The sequence below is a fragment of the Adelges cooleyi genome, unplaced genomic scaffold (assembly GCF_023614345.1).
Source record: "Adelges cooleyi isolate 19-005CV unplaced genomic scaffold, UGA_ACOO_1.1 ACOO_flye_CR_arks_rails_tigmint_CR_PRNA_247, whole genome shotgun sequence".
Taxonomy (NCBI): domain Eukaryota; kingdom Metazoa; phylum Arthropoda; class Insecta; order Hemiptera; family Adelgidae; genus Adelges; species Adelges cooleyi.
The window spans coordinates 11,477,985-11,502,878 of record NW_026095912.1 but is presented as its reverse complement, the minus strand read 5'-3'; the positions used below and the strand labels follow the sequence as shown (position 1 = coordinate 11,502,878).

At 32.6% G+C, this 24,894-nt stretch overlaps 1 protein-coding gene across 4 annotated transcripts in view; it reads left to right on the top strand.

Moving 5' to 3' along the window:
* LOC126836388 (probable phosphorylase b kinase regulatory subunit beta) overlaps positions 1 to 24,894 on the top strand; it is a 37,090-nt gene that overhangs the window by 6,382 nt on the left and 5,814 nt on the right. Inside the window, exons 2-18 of one of the 4 annotated variants that reach the window (XM_050569726.1) lie at positions 265 to 400; positions 595 to 802; positions 1,676 to 1,872; positions 9,970 to 10,129; positions 10,245 to 10,442; positions 11,088 to 11,253; positions 11,361 to 11,623; positions 11,917 to 11,931; positions 13,748 to 13,894; positions 13,963 to 14,046; positions 15,116 to 15,303; positions 15,560 to 15,675; positions 15,764 to 15,915; positions 18,345 to 18,477; positions 19,393 to 19,535; positions 19,713 to 19,915; positions 21,911 to 22,045. In XM_050569726.1, the coding sequence (XP_050425683.1) occupies positions 265 to 400; positions 595 to 802; positions 1,676 to 1,872; positions 9,970 to 10,129; positions 10,245 to 10,442; positions 11,088 to 11,253; positions 11,361 to 11,623; positions 11,917 to 11,931; positions 13,748 to 13,894; positions 13,963 to 14,046; positions 15,116 to 15,303; positions 15,560 to 15,675; positions 15,764 to 15,915; positions 18,345 to 18,477; positions 19,393 to 19,535; positions 19,713 to 19,915; positions 21,911 to 22,045 (2,644 nt within the window). The remainder of the gene's footprint in view (positions 1 to 264; positions 401 to 594; positions 803 to 1,675; positions 1,873 to 9,969; positions 10,130 to 10,244; positions 10,443 to 11,087; positions 11,254 to 11,360; positions 11,624 to 11,916; positions 11,932 to 13,747; positions 13,895 to 13,962; positions 14,047 to 15,115; positions 15,304 to 15,559; positions 15,676 to 15,763; positions 15,916 to 18,344; positions 18,478 to 19,392; positions 19,536 to 19,712; positions 19,916 to 21,910; positions 22,046 to 24,894) is intronic. The other 3 variants (XM_050569728.1, XM_050569727.1, XM_050569729.1) reach the window with 3 other exon arrangements.

Genomic DNA, 24,894 nt, shown 5'->3' with positions numbered 1-24,894 from the left:
GTATAAGTCGACACAGTAAACGAAATTAACTATTTACAGAGTCGTATTAAGGCGTTTTCTTTGAAATGTCTTTATTACTGCTTTAAAATCCTTATCGACAAATCGGTAGTAAATAAATCACATTTGAGAAACTTAAGTCCTCTTTTGATGTTTATTTAGGAGAATATTATCAGTTTTATTTTCTATTTTAAAATAATATAAACCCGCGATTATCTGACTCGTCAACGTCAAAATTGTAACATTTTACCCCATTTTCTTTTCCAGTGAAAAGACAACTTCTCAGATATCAGAGTGCGATTACCGGATTGTTTCCCGTGCTGTCTGACGACGAATACGAGGCCAGCGTCAGGGATAGCATTTACTGTGCAGCCGCCATTTGGAGTCTGTTTCAAGCTTACAGGTACAAGCATAAATATAGGGAGAGAGAGAGAGATAGAAGGGAGGGGTGAAAGTACAATATGCATAACGTGGTGTAGACTGCTAAGATAAATTTTTAAAATCAGTTAGGTACAAGCCACATACACACAAACAAAATGCGATCCGTTTGCTCGTGCATACATATTATGTTATTCATGAGGTTTTCTCATTTCGCAGGAGAATCGACGATGACCGAGGTAAATTATACGAACTGGGTCAGTCCGCCGTCAAGTGTATGCGAGGCATATTGGCTTGCTGGATCCGACAAGCCGACCAAGTGGAACGGTTCAAGAAACACCAGTGCAGCAAGTACGCCCTGCACTCTAAATTCAATTTGCAAAACGGCGATGTCCTCTACTCGGACGAGGGTTACCCTCACCTACAAGTACGGCTATAAACGCAATAACAAATCGTCCTATCCGTTTACCGTGGTGACGTCGAATAGAGTTTCGTTTGGCTCTGATTCGAAATCGCTGTCGATTTTCAAAGATTACACTTGCCAATGTTTTTTTTCGATTGTATATCAGACGACCCCGTTCGCGGTTTTCAGACGATTCCGTAATGATAAAACATAGTACTATTGTTCGCTAATGTTAAGACTTCTTACAGGATGTGAGAGGAGCACAGCTTCCCCCGCTTCACCGTTTACCTGTGAAACCTCCGCCATAAATCCTGGAGACGCGTCTATTATAAAAATGTATTTTTTAGTGCCAGCCGTTACATCTGCGCACCATGTTCGGTTTTCGTTGCACTCGTGCAATTGCTTTTTATTGACATCTAACTTTACATTTTACAGACGTCGGTCTAATTTTTTTGTTTTTATGAGATTTATGTCAGGTAACGAACAAAAAAAAAAAAATTGATTATTCGAATAGTTTTGTTGTTGTGCTTTTTTCAAATAATTTGATTAGATAAAAAAAATTAATAATATCTTTATCATTCATATTGTCATGTTTGTATTTTTGTATAAGACTACACTAATACTAACTTTATACTTTGGTGCATAGTCACATATGTTTGTATAAAAAAATTGTTTCCTCATTATATGACAATATTTTATAAATTTCTGCCTTTTTTTTATTTACAAAAAATCTTCTTTTGTAATTTATATTTTGTTATACAAAAAAAAAGTAATCAGTGAATTAAAAAATCATGTACTTATTTATAATTTTCTTGTTAGAACAAGTTTGTTATTTTTTGAATCATCATTTATTCGATTTATATTCGTTATTTGATTAAATGTTTCCTAATTTTATAGGTTGACGTGGTGTCGCTGTACCTGATATATTTAGTCCAAATGACTACCTCGGGTTTGCAGATAATTTACACAAAGGACGAAGTGGCATTTGTGCAGAACTTGGTGTACTACATCGAGCGCGCTTACCGGACGCCCGACTACGCTGTATGGGAGAGAGGAAGTTCCTACAATGACAACACGCCGGAAATCCATGCCAGGTTAGTATCTATAAATAGTATATAGAATTTATATATAAAGCATGGCATTTAAATTTTTAAACTGTATTCCAACGAGTTAGCTAATTAATAAGGTTAGATTAGGTTGGGTTGAGATAAAATCAATAGAATCTACCAGTGAAATAATAATATAATTTTAAATTAAGTATTAATTCGGTTAGGTTAGGTTAGCTTTGGTTAGCAAGATAAGTGTATATGACCGATAATTTTCTAATTAGGTTATGTTAGGTTAGGTTAGGTAAGTTTGTCATGTATAGTAAAAATTATAATATATGTCATGCATAAATTTACTCTAAAATAGCAGATGGAGTGGTGCCAGAAAAGTCTAAATTTCATTGCTGAAAGTATAACAATTTGTTTGTAAAAATACTCAAACTACTTATCTTAAGTAGGTAGTTCTAAATTTTCTTCTTCTATATTTTCTCCTAATACTATACGAATTGGGATGGTCAGAAAAATCTTTCTCTCTCTCCCTCTTTCTTCACATAACTCTATCTGTCACCATTTCTACATTCACTGCACACATATCCATATTATCTTTATTTATTTAATCCATCCACTTCTTCGTTTGTCTACCTATATTTCTACATCGCTCTTGTAGCTTATACTTGTTTTACCATTTCACTTTCGTTTCTACATGTCTAACTTGTCATAATCTATCCTTTTATTTTTTCTGCAAATGTTTAACTCTCTGACTACGTCTAATATACTCGTCCATACTCCTGTCTATTGTTGTAACCTAGTTACTGTACACACCATCTCAACATTCTTATTTTCGCCACTTGTGTTTACTTTTGACAATGTTTTGTTGTTAAGTATCAAATACCCACTTCTACCTAGCTTAGAAAAGTTAATATTTTTTTCTAACTGGTTCAAGCTAAGTCAATTTAAAAAAAATGTATTTTAGTTAATATAAAGTTTAATTTAAATTAAACTAAATTAAGTTAACAGTTAATGTTTACTTGAAAATTTCTTTTATAAAATAATTTTGTTGTTTAAGTTGCTTAGTTGTTCGTTTAAAGGTAACTATTAAACTCAATAATGCCCAATCATGGACATGATTTCCTTACATCATTGTTGGCCTCACTGTGGTTCATAGAATTTTCGTCACAATACCTTAATTCCATTATTCTTTTTTTATAAAATAGGCTCAATCATCATCTCATATTGGGGGCTTCCGTTATGTCACCCTAAAAACCTCATTTGTTAAACAGAGTTAGGTTAGGTCAGTAGTTATACAACTTAACCGTTCACAGCAAATCTTTTTTTATTTACCGGGCATAGTGGTTTTTATTAAGATGATAGCTGAATAGTTGAATTTAAATATTACGGACGTATATTTGTTAATATCATAATAACACAAGTTTTAAATGTGGCGAGGCTATGATAATATATTTAATAGTTTAACCGTCAGGTTTTCGAGACTCCGTAGAAGTTCAGTTGTTTGTTCGGCACACCCCGAGGCTCAAAGGTCTATCCCTTAGAGTTTGAACTTACAACGTGCAGGTTATACGTCAGATGCCATAATGCATGTGCGTATTTAAAGCCAATAATGTATAAGTTAAAACGCAAAATTTAATGGGAAGACTATACGGCGAAGCGACGGTGTTCGTTGGAATCTGAACGAATCCTAAGGTTATTATGATTCCATACCCTAATGGTACTAAGGATTACTGTCATGATGGATATATACCAGTGTTGTACGTAGGTTTACTTGATTTAATATTAGCAGAGGGTAAAGCGCCGGAAGCGAAATCGTACGCGGACTCTCGGGAATCTACAAAGCCATACAAATAACTCGACCGGAGTTTCTAGAGAATTTCCAAGAATTCCTTGAGGTAATTTTCAAAGATTTCCCGTTATTATAATATACATTACAGTTAATAGGTAATGGGTTCCATTATTATAAGGGATACGTCATTTTCCGATCACCTCTGGCGGTTTACATTCCATATAATATTATACTATTGCTGATGGAGTTATTGTGGTTTTGAACAGTACGGTAATGATATAAAACCGACAGTAGTTGCATATTTTCCCAGTAAAGTAAATGATTCATACGTGTTTACCGCATATTCGTTTTAGTTGTTTTGTATGTTGGTTCTCTCGCAGAAATTCCAAAAAAAAAAACACATTTTTAATCGAGTTGAAATCCTGTAATCTAACATCAGTTGCTTTTAATTAGAAACCTTTTCAACTGAGAAAACCGCGTTTGTTTAAAGATATAAATGGACTGGAAAAACAAATGATAATAAAATTACTTGAACCGTGTTAGTAGTAGGTATAACTCGTGTTATTAAAAAAAAAATCTATAGCAATATAAATTATAGTAGCAATATAAATTATTATTCGTTGTAGGTATATAGACAGATTGTAGCCTTTTAATGTATAGGTTAATGTAGTGAAAATCAAACAACGCCATTGCCGTATCGATAACGGTTATTATAGTGCAAAGTAATGCGGTTAATATTATTTAGAGTCGATCAGTCAATGGAATGACCTCGTTCTGCTGGTCTGTGGTCGTTGCCCAGATAAAAGCGAAAATGCTAGAATCATCAGTTACGTCATGCCAATTAACAAAAATGGCTTTAAATTAATCACATTAGTCCGGGCCATTGCATTGGTTTATTAAAATTTGTAAAATATAACTACTTAAAACCATTTATTTAACAAAACATTTTTCAGATATTTTTTGTTCACTTTTATCTCAAAAAAAAAATAGTATATTTTATAGAAAACTAATTTTCACATCTATAAAAAAAAACTCTGTATGTTAACTAAATAATACAATAATTGAGTTATGAAATAAGTTGGGTTACGCAAGAAGTAATGAAGTAAGACATAAATATTGGATCGAGATTCAAACCTTTTTACTTTGTTTTTAGCTACCATAAGTATTATGTTTTGTAAAATGTAAAATTATATTTTACACATTTGGCTACTTCTAAATTTTGTCTTTGACACATATTCACTTAGGGTTTTTGTCTCGGATGGGTAAGTTGTTTGTCGTTGAGTACAGGTTTTAAGCTTCATCCAGTCATCTTCTCCCTTAAAAACTTTGTAAACGTTTTGACATTCGACCTTTGTCTGTTTAATAAATGGAAATGTCTTATAATATAAATATTATACATAAAAAGTATTCTGTTTATAATAAAACAGTGTTCCCTTTAATACAATTTTCGACGTCTGAGCAAGGTACGGTTAAAGGGGGATTTTAATATGAAATCGGAATTAAATTTGGCACACATATTTGGCTGTTCGAAGGAGTTTTGGTTGGTATTAGCTTAACGACGACAGTGCTCGACTTCTGGCCTAAGAGCGACATCGTCATCGCAGTAGCCGCCAAATCCTATCTGATCACCTAACCTTTCACTCAGTGCCGGACCGCAGGCGAAGTCGTCGCCCTCCACCACGGTTGCCGCGGTAGAATTGCAACAAACGCTCCCTTCCTCATCAGTTGGCTTGTCGCCGTCGCATTCTTCCTGCGACTCCAGACTTTTCCTTATGTCGGCCAACTGCTTGGACAGTTCGTTCCACTCGTACTCTTTGGCCACTTCCAACACAGTCAAAGCCCGCAAACCTTGGCCTTGACCGCTACCGCACTTCTCAATGTATTCGACGAATTTGTCCATCTGCGAATCACAACTGTTCACCAGAGCCTCCGAGTTGCGTTCGATCCGACCGACCACCGAGCACAGTCGGTCGAACAGCACTTGGTCGTCATCGTCGGTCGTTGTTTCGGTGCAGCCGTCCACCGTTTCGCTACTATCGTCATTACAACAGTCATTGTCCATGATAATAAAGCGCCAGCCAACAGTTATGGGCGGTACTATCAACAATTAATACTTAATCCCATTATTAAATTATAAAACTACTAAAAAACGTTTGGCCAGAACATAAAATTAAGACTATACTGTGTCAATACTCTTTATTTATTTATTTTTTTTTTTTACGAGGAAAATCATAATTGATTCTTTGCTATTTGTCATGTTGCGTGTAAATCAAAAGCTCGACGGGAACAAATAATTTCAGTGTGTGTTTAAACAAAAAAATCAAATAAATAGCAGTTTTCATACACAGTGTTCTTCAGTTATTTTTTTTCCATAGATTAGTGCTGTTGTGTGCTGTTTTTTAGACGTTACGATAATGCATGCACAAACGTTGATTTCAATACTAGTTTGGGTTGCTGTTTTTGGTTTTACACGCGTTGTGTCGGACGATATGAGCGATTTACAAAAAACCGAACTAGCTAACAAATTAAACGGGTTGGTGCATCATTCTGGATGGCGGTTAATGGACGTATTAACCATAACTCATATCAACAACCGCCCAGTTTTGTTGGATCCCGCATCCGTAATAACCGAAGCCATATTGTCGAACCGGAACCCGATCGACAATTCCAACGTCGTGGAAAAATACATGGACATCTGGAATATGCTCATGTGTAAGTACGCCGAGATGATTTATAACTACAGGTTTCGCATAGAACATTTAATAGGGGTTTGCCAAACTGTAAAAAGTACGTCTGCCTCGTGGTTTAAAAGTTATTGCGATTGTTTTGATTTGGTGCTGATCAAACTCAACAGCGTGTCGTTGAGGTTCAGATGCATGAGAGACGCGTTGAACTTAATTTACTCATTAGGTCAGCAGTTGGAACCTCAGCTAACCTTATTGGACGCCACGAGAGAATTGACCGATTTTACTGAAACTATACATCCGAGTATGTCGTTGAAATGGTCTACACGCGGTTTCGACCAGAAGGGAATCGATCACGTATTAAAAACCGTAAACGGATATCTCTTGGGTGTATACCAGAAGAAAATACATAGGATATTAACAAATCGTTGCGTCGCTCGGACTTACAGTGAAAGGTCGCCAGTGGATCCAAACGAAGAATATTCTAACAAAAAGAGCCATCAGCTGATACCGCAGGGAATGACTATACTGGAATATGTAGGAAGCCAAATCGATTGTTTAGACGATGCTATGTCGCGCAATTGGTTCATAGATTTAGGCTTCGCATATAACGACACAGGAAATATCATGATCAGGAATGATTAAAATATAATTAGCAGCGAAGTACCGAGTACTGAGATTTACAGTGTAGATTAATTAACATAATATTCTGTATTTTTGTTTAAAACAAGTATAAAATTAACAACTTGATATCAATTAAAATGCGTCAACGTGTCATTTTATTTTACAATCTTATTATGTACAGTTAGACTAAAATAAATTAGATAATATGAAACACACTTAAATATACACAAATAAAAGCTGTTAAAAAATATATTTTTTAAAATCAATAAATACAATTTTATTTGCAATACAATTATTAATTATTAGTTTTGTATCACCAAAGTAACGATTTACAGTTGTATTATGTACACGTAGACTAATAATAATGTCTGTTAACACTTAAAACACTTGTATTTTAAAATCAATAAATCGATTATACGTCAAAAAAATGGCCAACTAATTAATTAAAAATGTTTTTTTTTTATAGTACGTGTTATACAAAACGCCCGGGGGTTATGAGTTGAAATCGTCTTATATAATTTGTGAGCAATTTTCTTCTTACACAAAAGGATTATTAACTCGGATGACACCTATGTCGAAAAAGTAAAAAATATAAAAAGTACTTAACGGCACCCGATTACGAATCTCTTCTAAAAGTAGAGTTTTGAAATAATCAGCAGCTTGGTCAATTGACATGGATGTTCAGGTGACTTCCCAATTAATGCGACTTAAGTCCTTATTAGCTGAATCAAAATCTGTTTATTGTTACTCACGTGATTTGACTACAGTGAAAATGTAGTCTTCCTTTTTTTTTTGGGGGGGGAGGGTTCCATCATACAAAAAAAAATTGACTACAGATATTTAGGAAATTGTATATGTTTTAATTCCATTCTAGATCTACTTTCGGTCTTATTTTCAGACCTAAAATCCTTATGCTTCACCTAAATTAAAAAGTATCCACGCTATTCGCAGATACATTTTCACATGGATTTGTCTCACACACGACACAAACGAGTAAAATGAACAGTTTCCCTAGCAACGATTTAGTTGTCAACATAGTTCATTTTGTGACAACCAGCGTGACTCAAAAAAGTGACGGACATGAAATGTTCAGGTTAACCCCCAGCTATAAGACATGTGCATGTCAAAAAGTGAAACAAGGAAAAAAATTATGCATATTGGAAAAAACCTTATACGACATGTCTTATACGTGCATGTTGTGCCGTATATGGCACAAATTAGTTTTTTGTTATTTGTTGCTTTGGAAGTTAATTTATGACATAACTGCATAGATGACCGAATTCGGCACAACAAACTGACCCATTTTGATGTAAAGTACCTTCATCTAGCGTTAAAATTGTGAATTATAGATGAACAATAAACAACTGAAAATATTATCACCGCGTCGGGTAAAAACTATTTCTTTCATGCTATCATAACAAAAAGTAAGAACAGTTTTTTAAGTATAATAGTTTTTGAATTACAACAAAAACTTATTGTGTGCCCAATATGGGACAACATGCATAAAAAGTTATTATAATTTGTTACTTACATTATTAAAAAAAAAAATATGATAATTACACAAATCATGTTTTTTAATTATCTTATATAATATATATCACAAATAAATGTCAGTAATAAAAAAAATGCCAAAAAATGAATACCAATTATGACAACATTTGTTTTGAGTGCATATTGTTCCAGATATGGCACGAACAAAAATTGTGTTTTTTAATGCATGATGGCCATAAGTGGCACAAACATACATTTGGTGCGCGTTGTGCCATATTAGGCACGAATTAAACTTTGAGGAGAATTAAGGGGAAGTTGTGCTGAAATCATTTTTTTAATATTTTTCCCATAATCCTGATATATTTTAGAATCAGTACAATTTTTTTGGGAAAAAAATAAAAAGTCATGCATGAAGGGGTTAAGAAAAAGTGTTATGTTAAAATATTTTAAGAGATTTATTTTGTATTTCTACTTAAGCAGCTTCACATCAAAACGTTTATTTGAAAGTGATTTGCAGTTAAACAATTTAAAAAGTTCATTGTATTACCCTTAAAATTGGAAAAATTTAGAATTATTATTTATGAAAGTGGTAAAAATCACTCAAATAAACGCTTTGATGTTAGTCTGCAGACCACGGACCTCACTTTAATACTTTCTTACTGTTTCGGTTATACGATAAAGTATTAAACATTTTTTAGGGTATTCGGTATAAATGCCGTTTAAAATTCGAAGAATTGGTTTTATTTTTATTGTTTGTATAGTACATCTGTGTATGCATGCTTACAGAGATATTATGTCTATGTACTACAACTATATTAAAGATTTTTGAGGCACGTGTATACTTGAAAGTGTTTATTTGAAAGTAATTTGATCACTTTTATGTATAATAATTCCTGTAGCCTGTGACCTCTACGTCCCCTCTATGCTTTGATTCCATTATGCCTATACTCTATTGTATTAGTCATCTCGGATAAAATCTTTTTCAATTAACGCTTTGATGCTTATTTGTAAATAGGTACAGCACCTCAATTTAATACTTTCTTTGCTGGTTTACACTGTGGTTTGGACTGTACTGGCTTAAAAATATTAACTACTGATTTGCATCGAAGCGTTTATTTTGGAGGTGATTTTGTCACTTTCAGATTTAAAAATTCCTGTAAACCTGTGACCTCCCGGACCCCACCATGCTCCGTTCCTACTATGCCCTGACCCCACTGTACTGTTTTTTTCTATTATTTCATCCTTCTACTTTAGTCTTTTTGGCTAACTCCACTTAACACTGATGGGGATTTTAAAATAATAATCAAATAACATCTTGTAATCTGCAGTTGATAAAAATAAGTAATTCAAACATAGTATTATCGATGAACATTAACAAACCAAAAAAATATCATAAACCCTTTCCCTTAGAAGGGATAGCATTTTTTTCTTTATTTCACTTTTTCAAGCAAAGTTTTAGAGATTTAGATATGAAAATTAGACCGAAAAACGTAAAGCTAGTGAAAAATAAATTTTTTAATCCGTGTTATACTTGTACGTTAACTGTAGTTCTATCGGAATGGCAAAAAGCGCTTTGGAGTCTATCAACGGTTGCAATCTGTTTGGAGACAAGGGGGCTTCGTGGTCGGTGATTTACGTGGACATAGATGCCCACAACAGAAATAGGAGTATATTCGAGACGTTGTTGCCCAGAGAATCCAGTTCAAAAGTAAAGTATTAATAAATTATTAGTTTAGAATTCATATAAACACTCATAACGGTGGCTATTTGTGTTTGCCAGCTGGTATGACTGGATTGCATGAGACTAATTTCTTTGTTTATAGGCTGTCGATTCTGCGCTGATTTCCACGGTCTCCTATCCCGCGTTTGCCACCCACGAAGAAATACTGGTCACATATACAAAAGCCAACATAGTGAAAAAGCTCCAAGGCCGGTATGGTTTCAAGCGATTTAAGCGTGACGGCTACAAATGCGCCATTGAAGATCCGAACCGGCAGTACTATAACGTCGGAGAAACTCAAGTTAGTATGATATTTTTTAAACAGTCTGGCCTATACTATAATTCATAGTTGGCAAAGTGGTATCGGTTAATAGGATCAAACATAAATAAAGTTATGAATGGACTGCGCTTTTCCAATCCGCCATATTTGTGTTGAATCTTAAAACATTATTGAGCGAAAAAGATTTTTAAAAAAAAATGTAGGCGTTATGGAAAATAACGAGTATAGTCGTAATCGTGTTGTTTTTAATTTCTTTACAAAATTAATAATTAAAAACAGTAAATAAAAACGTATAAGTTGGTTAGGCTTAGATTTCTGGTCATAACAACATAGTCAGTAATAAACTCAAGTTGACTCATTGACCAGAATCACTGATTATATTTCACGACCTACAATAGCTGTTATTGCTTTCCCTGATGAAGTATAGAACCAACTGGTTATTGTTCTCAGCATTAATTTTGACTGATAATATAAAGATGGTCCAATGAACAAAATGTTTATCGTTTTTTTGCCGCATAGACATTTATATTGTATTTTTTTTTCTCTCAGTCGACGCAATAATCTAATTCCTATATCTGTAAGCGTAGTATATTTTTGTAAAATTAAGTTTATGTGGCGTCAAAGATTAATAGTTATTACACACCTGATGTGATATACCTGCTTCAGGATGGTCACGCTGATTTTGGTTTTCAGGACTTTGAAAACATTGAAAATGAATGGCCAATGTTCTATTTATACATGATAATCGACGGAGTGTTCAAAAACTTACCTCAACAAACCGAAGAGTACAAGAAATTGCTGAAAGACGTGATGAAGACTGATAGTTTCGGAGGTAAGTGACAGTATGAGCTTTGCATTTTTTTTAGCTTCGGATGTGGATTAGAATCTATAAAGAGTACTCGCAGCATCTTTATTCTGCGTCTTTCCGCATGTTTTCAGACCCTTTCATACCGATGTTCTATTACGTTACCAAGGAGAACGTAGACTATGAAAAAGCTGACCCTGGCAGTCAACTTAGGTCGCCCGGGCCCAAATGCGAAGACGGCGAGAAACAACCGTTGTTCTTGTGGAATCAGGCACTGTACATAATAGCACAACTACTCACATCCAACCTGTTGCACATGAATGAACTGGATCCCATCCGCCGGTACTTACCGTCCTACAACAGACCTAAGAGACCGGGACGTTATTCGGCTTTTCAGGTGATTATCATAATTATAGACCGGCGAGGTTCGTGATGATAATGATAATTGATGACCGTAATTACTGTTGTTCATTAGCCACGTTATCGATATTATTATTATTATCATTATGAACACACGGTGGTCGACCGTATTAGGTTTTAATGTCAGACACACTCGCGAAACTAACAAAAAAATCTGTATATCATTATATTATCTACCTATATCACAATGTATTCATGTATGCAGTTATTATATTATTTTGTTTCACGTCATGTTACCATGTGCGTATATAAAACCGCAACCTGTCGCAGACCAGGCACAATACCGTAAGTAATGCTAAAAAAAAAGAAAGAAAAAAAAAGCATGGTTTGTGTGATATTTTCTGTACATATAGTATAATATTTAAATTAACCAATCCTCTTCCGTTCGATGTAGATAGAATATGCTAATAATCAATGTTTACAGCTAGTTAGCATAATAGTTAGTTTAATTTGTGGGGTATTTAATATAATTAAATAAAAACCCTACTCACGAAAGTATTCGAATTAAAGTGAGCATTTTTATGAATGTGGTTTTTATTTCATAACACGTATGTATGAGTCAGACTTTAAAATACTCAAGATTTCACGTTACTGTTTTGTAAATCATTATAATTGGAAGCAGGCTCTCGGGCTGTCAAAAAAAAAAAAGGCTATTCTATAGTTTTGAAAAAGGCGTTAGAAATTGGACTAACGATGTGAAAAAGGGACAAAACGCCTCCGGTCAGAATTGTAAATAGGATTACTAAAAAGAAAAAGCGACGTTATTATTCTTAAACGATTTTTTATTATGTACGTTTCGAGCATAGATTTTTTTCTCTCAATTTTACAAAAGAAAAAGCGTATAATATACAAAAAAAAAACCCGATTTAAAACTTAAATTAAAAATTGTATATACCTCCAAAGTAATATAGTGTTTTCTTTATATTAAAAAAAGACATTTAACTTTCTATCAAGTCATCAAAACCTTAGGTGTTTTTTTACCTAACGTCCATATGCTTAACAGAAATGTTAAACTGCACAAATTAGCTATAACTGTAAATATTATTGCACTGGGCTATTTAACCAACGACTGTTTTAAGTAAAGTTCTATATTTCTGCAAACGAAATGGCTTTAATTATATACAATTCAACTTGAAAAACTGTTAGCTACATCAAGTAAACAATTTTATATCCATATTATTATACATATCTATCGCTTTCCAACACTATTTTTGTTGTTTTTGTGTGTGACACTTACCAAAGGGTCTATACGTAAAATACATTTGTACCGCTGTATATTTCTAGTGTGCATGAGTTTGTGTTATTTATACAACATAATTATTTATAATATTGTGATATTTATAAAAAAATTGTTATAATGTTAGTTTTTTAATTATTAATCTATTAGTATATATTATGTATGGTAGAGATGATTATAGTGATAGTGAAAATGGTTATTTCTCAAGAACTCATAATTTATTATAATCTTTTTTGTAAATAAAATATCTTTCTTACTATATGTTTGGTTTTTACGGACTTTTAAATTGCACACCAAAAGTTTACTTGTTTAGTGGCTTCTAATAATAATAATAATTATTATTGTATGGTATATTATGTTTCATAAATATTAGTCAGTATTACAATTCTGGAACTTTTTTATTTGTCAAACCAAACGGGGCTGCAAAATCCATTGAGTTAGTGTGTTATTAGGTTACCCTTCGTCTAATACTTTCGTTCAGCAGACTCAGCGGCTGGTCGGTACAAACTTTTCGTTTTGGATTCACTCCAAACCGTCCTGAAAAAGTATAATGTACGGTTAGGCTACTTAAATTGAAATCTTAGCCGAAACGACGTTGTTGTACTTGCAAACCAATCAAATCATTGTAGTTAGTTTTAATTATAATACATTTTGTAATAATAAGTTTTCCATTTCTTTGGTTGAATTAACAATAATGTTTTTAACTCATTTTGCCGGCTATCTGTTTTATATTAGCTGTTGCAAAACTATAGTCAAAATAAAAATAATTCTGTTGAATATAACGGCATAAAAACTCATGATTTCATTATTATTCATTACTTACACTCTGTTCTTTTCTTTTGCACGACCTCCTTGGCTACGCAGGGCACGGCTACCGATTTGGTCGTTCAAGTGGTTCTGATAGCCGAGTCGATGCGACTGCAGGCTATGATGGCGACGTACGGCATCCAAACGCAAACGCCCCACGAAGTCGAACCGGTTCAGATATGGTCTTCAACTGAGCTTGTAAAGGTCGGTGCACGCCCTTTAAATACAATGCATTTGTTTCATTACATGAACGTGCCACTCGTTTTTTTCAGGTATATAAACATTTGGGCGTCAATAAGAAACTGAATCTCAGCGGAAGACCGTTACGACCGATTGGCGCTCTGGGCACTAGCAAGGTAAACTATAAACTCCTCAAAGTTCATCATTTGTTTATTATGTATAGTCTTAAGATGTAAATCATACTTGCAGAGGAGATGATTAATTTATATCGCTGTAGGTTTGTTTGCAACTAAGCCGATTAAGTGGCAAGTCAATGGGTGGTATTACAGTTTTTATAATTCTATGGTCAAATATAAAAGCAAAAGTATAATTTTACAAAATTGAAGGTATGGTGAGCAAAAATGAATTGCGGTTGGACGAGGTAAAACAAGACAACAGGTGTGTTATGTCATATGTGTTTAGGGGAAAGGAAATTGGAATTAACTGAAATGAATACGTCGAGATGAATGATTAAAGTGACTAGGTTAGACAGAACTAGGAATGTGCCCACAACAGCACTAACAGCACAAGGAAAAAATATGTACCCACTGATTTCCATGAGCAGTCTTAAGACCATCAAAAAACTTACCGATATTTGACTTCGGATTTTTGTTGATTATTGGCTCCACCATGGACATCAGGAAGTCGATAGAAGTCGGTAGATAATTTCATTTTATTTGTGCTGTTAGGGAGTGTAATTTAAGATGAATTTCGAAAATCGAGCCATTAATAGATAGATTAAAATGGTTTCGATTTGCGAGAAAACGGGGAAACAATATTTAAAACGATTAACAGATATTATAATAGAGAGATTGAGAGGCTAAGGTAGACCAAGGAAGAAGTGGGTGGATGTTATAAACATAAATAAAGCAATGGTATAGAATAGGCTGGCCCAGTTATATATAATATTAGACAAATAATAAAACCTGTGGCTCAACTTCTAAGCGTTGTTTGACATACATTTAAGAAGGTTAATACGCGGTAAAATGTTTAACATTTCAATAGCGTGTATTTCTCAAATAATTTACAGTGTTAGAAATTATATACGTTTTTTAAGAGTCATCTTTCAGACACAATCAGGATTTTAAAGTTAATGAATAGTCTTATTGAAAAAAAACAAAACAAAACGCTATTGAGATTTCGTTTAAAATTAATATTTAGCTAAACGTTTAAGAAAACTATCGTTTTGTTTTTTTCTCCTGATAGATGTACAGAGTGTGTGGAATGACAGTATTGTGTTATCCTTTGATATTCGAAGTATCCGAATTCTACTTGTACCGCGACATGTCTCTGCTCATCGACGACATCAAAACAGAGCTGAGGTTCGTCAGCCGGTTTTGGAGGTTGTCAGGTAGACCCACGGTCTGTCTATTGATCCGCGAAGAACACATGAGGTGAGTGAAGGCTGGTTTTCTATAATTAAATCATTCTAATCGAGAATAGACTCCTTTAGGACTACTGTAACTTTGGACCTCTTCCCTACTACTTAAACCAATGACTCGCAGAGATTTTAGTGGCGTATATAGTATTTCTGGTATGCTCTATATGTCTTATTTACAATCGTTGATTTTCTAGCTTATTAAATCCTTAAGGAGATCTTAAAACCTAATAACTATATTATATAGAATTGGTTGTGTGACTGTGTTGCAGAGATCCGCAATTCGAAGAGATGTTGGATTTGTTCGCTATGCTAAAGAAAGGTCACTGCGACGGTATCAAAGTGCGAATAGGCAGGTTGCAAAATTTACTCTCCTCGTCTTGCATGGGTAATATTAGAACAAAAGACTGATGAGTCGGTGACTCTAACTTACCTGCGAGGACACGCACTTACTATTATGATTCTGAATTACTTAGAACATTTGGATTTCATGAACGATATCGAGGCTGAACAGTTTCCTAAGAAATTTCAGCCGTTCAGACAGTTGGAGTACGACTACAGCGGTTACCAAAGTTTGACCGACGTACCGAAAACGGTGGCCTATGAAGAAGATGTCATTAACATACAGGTAAATCCAATAATACCATATTATTGTTATTAAAATATCTTTATCAATAAGGTTGTAACACGTTTACATAGTTCCACCTCGATTACCCCTGAAAACTAGAGTAGGCACGACTTTGGGAATGGTTTTATGGTTGAACCTTTTTATATTTAAAAAGAAAATAAATAATGTATTTTTAAAACTCTGCAAAACTGTTATTCATAAACCAAAAACTTACTGATATTACAAAACCAAATAATTACACCTCATACTGCCAATGATTTTTTGAAAGTCAATTTAGACACTCTTTAGTTTATTTCCTTAAATTCGGCTTTTCATAAATTACACTAAGACCAATAATAACCTAGTATATTCAATTGATAATATAAGAGTTTTATTTTTTTCACTTTTTGATTACAACTTATTATTAATTAATATGTTCTATATGCCATTTATTTAATCTCATATTATGTTTAGAATCAAAAATTTGTCTGTTTGTTATCTTCATTTTTTTATTTAAATTCTTGAATGCTCTCAGGATTTTCTTCTCGGAAGTTATCTCTAAGATACGTTCCATCCTTATTAAGCTAATTTGTCGTTTTTGAAATGATAAATCGTTTTACTTTTGTCCAGTACATTTAATTATATAAGTGCGAGATTGAGCTTTCCATACAAATTCTAAGTGTTCTAAATATTCGTTAAGACGAGTAGTGTTTTGAATAACATTTGACGTGTAGGTAGATGTTTCACAGAATTCGGGCTAATGGTAAATACATTAAAAAGGATGCAAGATAACATTTCTAAAATGCAACGCATTTGCGATAACATCAAATACTAATATGTTAAATTACTGTTTTCAAAGTCTATTAAAGTTCATCTAAAATAAGCCTGACTAACGGAAGAGGTGGAAAATAATTACCTAATTAAAACGTCTTTAGATGAATCTTTGAAAGTTGTTATGTTAAAGATGCGAATTTGTTGAGTCCTGTTTTCTGAGTTTATGTGTTCTTCGTGTATGTAAATTTTGAGATAATTACTTAGCTAAACTGTTTCAATTCTGCGTAAACAACATTGTTGTATTAAAATAAATTAAATTACCTTTTTTTTTTCAAGTGAAAAAACACAAATGCCATTTTAAAAGGCAATTTGCCCCCTCTTCGGTCTCACTACAATTAATACTAATACACGTGTTCTCTAGCAATATTTATCCTTTATCAAAGTGCGCCTGACTGAGTAAAATCCTATTTTTTGCCTGGAAATTTCGATTTGATCGTTAACCGATAGCGATGGAACGATGCTTGCAGAAAAAGTTTTTTTAGACTGACAGAAATGTGTTTTTATATTTTTTTGGAAAAAGAAAAAAATGTCGAGTACATATAGAATGTATTCGCACAAGCTGTCAAAAAAAAAAATAAAGTTCAAGAACACTTTCATATAGACTTGTCAGTTATTTAGAGTGAAAATATGAACTGTAAGGAAAGCAAACATTAATGTGTTATTTCTAGAGATCCCTCGGGGCTTTGGTAAGACGCAAAATATTTTATTTCATGCCTACTTAAAATACAAAACTGACAAGCTATATCGTTTGTTTGAAGTTTATAAAATAATATTCCGAAAAATAATATTTTTTAATATTATGTACAAAGCCCTAGGTTCTTTAAATATTATTGTTTAATTGATACAATAGACATAATAACATGATATTATATTTATAGGCTTAATTTGTGTAACATGTCAAAAAATAATAAAATATAATCTAGAAAAAACTTGAGCAATTTATGGTTATACAATGAAATATAAAATTTAAAAAAAAAACACTCCACCACAAAAAATAATATACGTACTTAGCACTAATTATAACTTATACTTAAAAAATGTACTTAATATTATATTTAGTGTATATGCGTATTTCGGTAGCAATGCTACCATCATCAGGTTTTACATTAGCTTTTTTTTAAAAATATATAATTTTTTTTCTTACATATTATAAATATATATAAATTAACTTTTATTAGATGTATAAATTAATGCAACAATAACTTGATTTTATAATTAACAAATCAAAGTTAATTGAGTTGATATTAATATGATTATTAATAATTTTTGTGTTAAATTTATAATCGAAATACCTAAGCAAAAAAATATATTGACAAAAAAAAGGTCATCACAGTAGTGTTGAGTCATAGTGAAGACTCTAAATAGATCTATACCTTACTGGTACGATTTCTATACATGAAGAGTTGCTACATAAACAAATAGATTTAGCGGTTGAAAAGATATCGTGGGTCCTTCGTCCAGGCACTAAAAAATAAAAACACATCATTGTAAAAACCATACCTTCTCAGCTACTCGTCGAAGTTAAATAAAAACACATCATTGTAAAAAGTTTCTTGGATAAAATATAATTTTTAAAAAACTATGTTTTTATTAGCTTAACTGTAATTTTTTTTTAGAAATATCTATTCCAAAGTACCAATGAGATTATCCAAGTTCTACACGAGGGCGTCGGTTTATATTCACAAGCTCAGTTGTACGGGATATTGCTCAAGAGAGAAGGTCTTGAAAAAGAAGTACTAGGCTCATCTAGTAAGTTACTGCATACCTTCAAGTGAATTATTTACAAATTAAATTTTATAGTTTATTCATTCATTCCTTGGGTGACAAGAAATATCACCAATAATAGACTTGTATGAAACAAGCTAAATACTATAAAACAAACAAAAAGATTGGATAAAAAAAATATAAGCTACACCTATACAAGTGAGAAGTCAAAATAATAACTAACCGCAATATTCTAATGGTGTATTTAGCTAACTACTTTTATGTGATCATCACTTTTAAATATATATATATATATAATTAGTTATTTACCACCTCTCCTCAAAGAGTTAAACATGCGCAAGTCTCTTATGAATTTCAGTGCAAAGGTATTGTATTTTTTATAAACCGAATGTTTCAAAATCAGTTATAATGTTAAGTTACTCATCTTAGTTTAAAAAATTAATTTTCGTATACGCTCTGTCATTACGTTGGTCTATATTAAGTGTTGGTTTTTTCTAAAAAGAAAACTATACCACCTTTTACGCTGCTTAAACTCAAAAATATCTTTCACCTTAAAAAATATTTATTCGAAGCTGATTATCAACTAGTCGTAAGTTTTATGCGATTAAAAATAATGATTAGTAGATTTTACATGTAAAACCAAAACCAAGTGTTGCAAAATATTAGCCGTTAAACAATGTTTATTATTATAAGGTAAAATATATAATTTACCTTAGATGTTTATTATGTTTATTACCCACTCGCCCCCTAATCCTAATTTTTGTTTTTATGAAAATCAAATAAATTATTATCATTAATTTTTATTACACCCGACGAAACACTGGCGATAGGTACTTGTGTGTTATTTTCTATTACACACAGTACACATCAGAGTTACTTGTGTTGAGTGTGATTAATTACTATGGCTAAACGCTTATTTGAATTTTATGCGTTTCACAGTCCATACCCAACTGACCAACCTGTATCATACAGCGGGCTGTCTACATTATTGGATAGCTGTCAGATATTGCAGTAGTCTGTTGCGTCACACGGTCGACAGCATCAGTCCATTTATCACGGCCGTGTTGGTCAACGGCAAACAGGTACCTAACTAAAGCACATCATAATACCGAATTTTATCCGGTATTCCATTAGACATAATATACTGGCTGTTGGCCGTTATGAATTGTATGCCATTCCGATGAATACGGTGATAATTATGATAATAATATTATATTATTAATTACACACAACGATGTCGATGGCCATTATCGTTCTAGCTGACCGTCGGGGTGGTGGAACACAAGGAAACGGTATTCGACAAGCCCATGACGCCGGACGTGATAGACTCCATTATTTATTCCACCATACAACCGTACAACGTCATACAGGCCGTACTCCAGCAGGAAATCATTTTGTACTGCGGTCGACTGATCGGCACCCATCCGGACATGTTCAAAGGGATACTCAAAATCCGAGTGGGGTGAGTGAATGTCAGAAAACAATCGAAAATATATTAAAAATTGTCATGCCCAAAAACACTACCGGCTAAGTCGAAGAAAACATTTCTGTTTATAAAAGTTCAGTCATCAAACTGATAGTATTATATCCATGGCTGAGAGGACGCTACCACCCCTTAATTTATCCTTCAAAATAGTTTTGCGGGGGACAAGAATGCGAGGGCGGTATTAACAGTAACAGTATATAATTTTTACAATGGATAAAGAAGAACTATATCTACGGGATAGCGTTTTTTTTTTGACAACTCAAGCACAATTAAAATTGTTCGTTCGTAAAGATGCAAAGATGCATTGGTTTCTCCTTTTTTAATTTGTAAATAAAAAAAAAAATTAAGTATGGATATCAAAAGAATAAAAACGCTACCTCGTAGATAAAGTTCTTCTCTATACATAGTGAAAATTTGGCAAATCTATTGTTAATACTGGCCACCTCAACACATACTTGTCCCTCGCAAAGCAGTTTTGATGTGAAAAAAATTGTAATTTATCCTATAGAAATTACTGTGATAGTCTGACGAAAAAAATGGCAATCAATACAGTATCCTCAATACACTATACTTATACAGTTCTAACTCTAAATTAAGATTTTGTGAAAAGTTGCCTATATTTTACTCCTTAAAAATGGGTGGAGTAGCGTCCTCTTAAGAAGACGTGATACCCGCTACTTATTAAGGAGTTAGCTTTAGGCAATTTTTTGAAAAATCTCAATTTAAAGCTTAAATTGTAATGTGTAGTAATTAGTTTAGTAATTAGAACTCTGTTTTGGTAGTTAACTTATTTTTCGGACTATCACAGCATCTGTCAGCGATTTTAAATATTTTTTATCTAAACATAGTGTCCTACGCAAAATGCATTATATTAGTATAACGCATTCTGTCCATGGTTGTTTTATAGCAAAAACACACATTATAAAATCGAAAAATAACAACATTTTGGAGACAATGTCGTATCCGATTTTGAAAATAACAACGTGAAAAAATTAATGGCTTTTTTAAAAATGTAAAAAAATTTAATTTTGTTAATGTTAAATATTAGGTTTATCAAAAAAATAGCTATATGACGTCCTCTTAATTGGCGTGATTTTATTTAAATATGGTCACTCTTTGAATTTTAATGGGCAAATGTTAAATTTACATAAAAACAACATATTGTTATGCTTCACATGACATAACGTAAAAATCTTTTTAATAAAAAAAACAAATACCTTTTTAGATTCATATCGAAGGTAAAATTATGATTATTTAAAATAGTCGAATTTTATTTCAAGTTATGACCCAGTAACAATTTATTTTTATTTTGTCAAAAAATAGTTAAAAGCTATTTTTACAATATTTTCCAAGTATTAATTATATGCATAAAAATCATTTAGTCTATTTTATTCATACAATAATATAAATTGCACAAAAACATAACATTATGTAATATATATATATATATATATATATATTTTAAAACATAAAACTGATTACATAAATTGATAAAAATTGACATATTCTGTCATCCTACCATAAATATTGTAATAATTGATATTTGTATCTTCTAACTTAGTATGCATTTTTATTCATACAACCTGAAGATAACCAAAAATCGAAACCGGTAGTAATTAATATAACAATATTTATATACCTACGCCATTGGGAAATTGTGTTTTAATAAATACTAATTTTATACTTAACTGTGTGGTAAAGATGGCATTTTTCGCTAACTTTTTCTCTACACAGTTTATATTTTTTTTGTTTAAACTTGTTTTTACAAACGTTAACATTTTTTTTACACATTTACAAAAGGCATTTAAATTATACGCAAAATCAAGTTTTTCAATAATATATTACCTATTCTAGTAATAGTAAAAATGTATTCTAACGATATTTTAAAAAGTTGTTGAAAGAAACATAATGCCAAGCCAACGTTGTGTTATTAATATGGTTATAATTACATAAAATAATTAATGTCTTCAGATGGGTGTTGGAAGCGATGAAATTGCAACTGCAATCGGAAAACGGAAAGAAAATTTTAGAAAATCTGAGTCCGTACGCTATCAGGCAACTGTTGCAAAAAATATTGACTGTCAAAGTGTGGGCGCAAAAAGAAGGGTAAGTAAACTAACATTAGAACGGGTATAAGAACTGAATACTTTAAATACTTAAGTAGGCTAACTTTAGTTAAACAGAGTAAGTGCAATCTCTAAATTTGTATTAGTTGAAATATTAAACTTTAATTAAACGATTTTTAACCACCTGGTGTTAAATACATGTACATATAATAACATTGTACATTTATAAAGACATTGTATTTATATACTTTTGAATTGTTCAGTTGCATTTGTTCCATTTATTTCTATTCCTATAATAAATTATTATCTAGACGCGTTAATTTCTTGGGCATTAAAATGCATTGCCCCTGATACTACTTACCTGTTATTGTGATTAATACTATTGAGTTACCTTTGGCCGCGTCGGGTACTAATACCGTACATAAATAATCCTTAATGTCGATTTTCGATTTGCAAAGCACAAGTCGCTTGAAACGGCTTTTTGGCGCCTTTGTTGACCTTCGAAATGATGTATTCAACGCGAATTATGTTCTACCGACAAATTGAAAATCGCGTCACGTAAACATAGTTTTAGATAATAATATTATGTCCTGAGTGTTGTTTTTTTTAGTTTATTGGTCTCGCGAATCTCTTAAGACCCAGCGCACGTGTTAGGTTTTTCAACTCCCCTCTAAACAATTCAAAAAGGAACATTCCGTTATTGGGTTATAAAATAAATGAAAAAACAAAACAAAGCATAAGTTAAAGTAAGGCGCTGCTTCGACATTATGAAAGGCGCATAGCGCGTCTAGTGCGAGCGTATGAGCGAAAAAAAAAATATATAATAAAAAAAACATTCACACAATGGTACATCCGATTGACCCGAGACTTGGATCTAAAGCCGTAGTTAAGTACACTATTACGACCTAAGCACTTATCCAAACTCTCTCGGAGTTTACGGAGAATAAACAAAAAAAAAATGTTGTAGTATAATAAAAGCTTTGGTGGCCTGAGTAATTCTTAGGTATGAGGTACCCAATAAATTATGTACAGTATACTTAAATACGAAAAAAAAATACTTAAAAAATATATGAACCGAGTTAACCGAATAGATACCGTTAAGTTGCTTTGGTATATTTAACAACAAGGCTTTTGGGTGGCGATTTATATACAACGCTGGATCTGACACGCAGTGGTGTTGTATAGGATTTGCATAAAGATAGAAAAAGTTGAATTGTTATTCTCATGACGGGATGTGTGTCGGTCGATGAGTTTATGCAACTACTATAATCGACAAAACTTTTATTCCAAAGTTTCAGACAAAAATTGTTCAAATATTATTAAAGTTCCGAGTTTATTTAACGTTGCCCATTGAACAATCCAAGTGCGATATTCTTTTTTTTTTTTAGGAAATCCGTGTAGTGATGTAGTCTAGAGTTAGACAATTTTTTATCTCTTATATGGAGTTTTTCGTTCCTAAATAGTTTAGCAATAAGTTGCTGTTTAAAATCGTTATTTTACTAAACAAAAACATTACGTTTGAACTGGAACTAAAACAAACGTTCTTGTGAACTTGAATTACTCTTTAATGAGTTTTAGAAATCTATGTTTGGTTCCTCTTTAATTTTCCAAAAATTAAACTCATTTGGTCCATTAAGGATAAATTAGAAAATTGCAGTTTTTACAAATTGTAGCCAATAACTAATAAATATACTATTTTTATTGTTTCTAAATTAAACTGTATATAATATAATTCACACAACTTGAACATAATTGGTAACGGTCAAAGACAATGTTATTCAAATTATATATATTATAACAACAAAATTAAACAACGATCGGAGATTTAAATATATTTAAAACTATAACCGGAAACAAAAATTGTTGACCTCTTTGCTTTTTAGTTATTCAATTGTCAATAAGTTACACGTGATTGAAAAAAGTATTACCAATATAAACCCAACATTATAATATATTCAAACGTTTCTACCTCGCAAACGGGTTGGGATAAAAATTTGTGTAAACTAAATTCCAGAAAAAAAAACCAACCGAAGTAACGAGAGTCTGAGCTTTTTATTAATGATGTTAGATGAATAGGTAAAAACTTCTTCGGTCGGAGAGCAGTAATAAATCATACGCTCTATGGATTGATCAGATCTGTGGTAACAAAGTATTTCGTACAAAGAATACAGAATTTATCGCCTCGACGATCGTGACAAAATATGTAAATGTTTACTTAGGTAGGTATTCGTCATCGTGTGACAACCAGTATTCATATGAAAACGTTAAACTAGTTACAATTATAAATTATTTATGAAATAGAATTCTCGGATTGGCTAGGTACGTTGTTAAACCTTAGCGTGCACATAGTGCACTCAGTACGGTGTAATACATCATATTAGTCAACGGATTTTCCTCGTTTTCTGTCAATCTTCGGCACGTTTCCAATTGGTTTTGGTGCACCCATTTCCTGGGCCGACTCATCAATATCGATACATCAATCATAGCGACGACCCATTTTTCTTTTTCTGCAACCGGGCCGGTCCTTTTTTTCATTTCGGCGCCATCCGTTCGAATCGACCACTTTTCAAGACGTTTATGGTTGTATTGCACGCAAAACAACCCGGCCTAAAATATGAAAGTGCAGCAGTCAGCACATTGCAAACGGCTTCGTCGAGCGATTGCTTTTCTTTGCAACCCAATGTCGCTAAAAATTATACCTGGGTATAATTTTTATAGGGTAGACTACCGGGGTATAAAATCCTTTCAAAGATCACAAGTGTGTTGACCAACTAGTTATTGCGGTTTCTTCAAAATAGTAAAATGGCTTGCTAGTTGTAACCAGTGTTGGCCGATTTGATAAAAGTTCAAAACAATTAGTACGGTTTTCATTTTTAAACATGTGTAGAA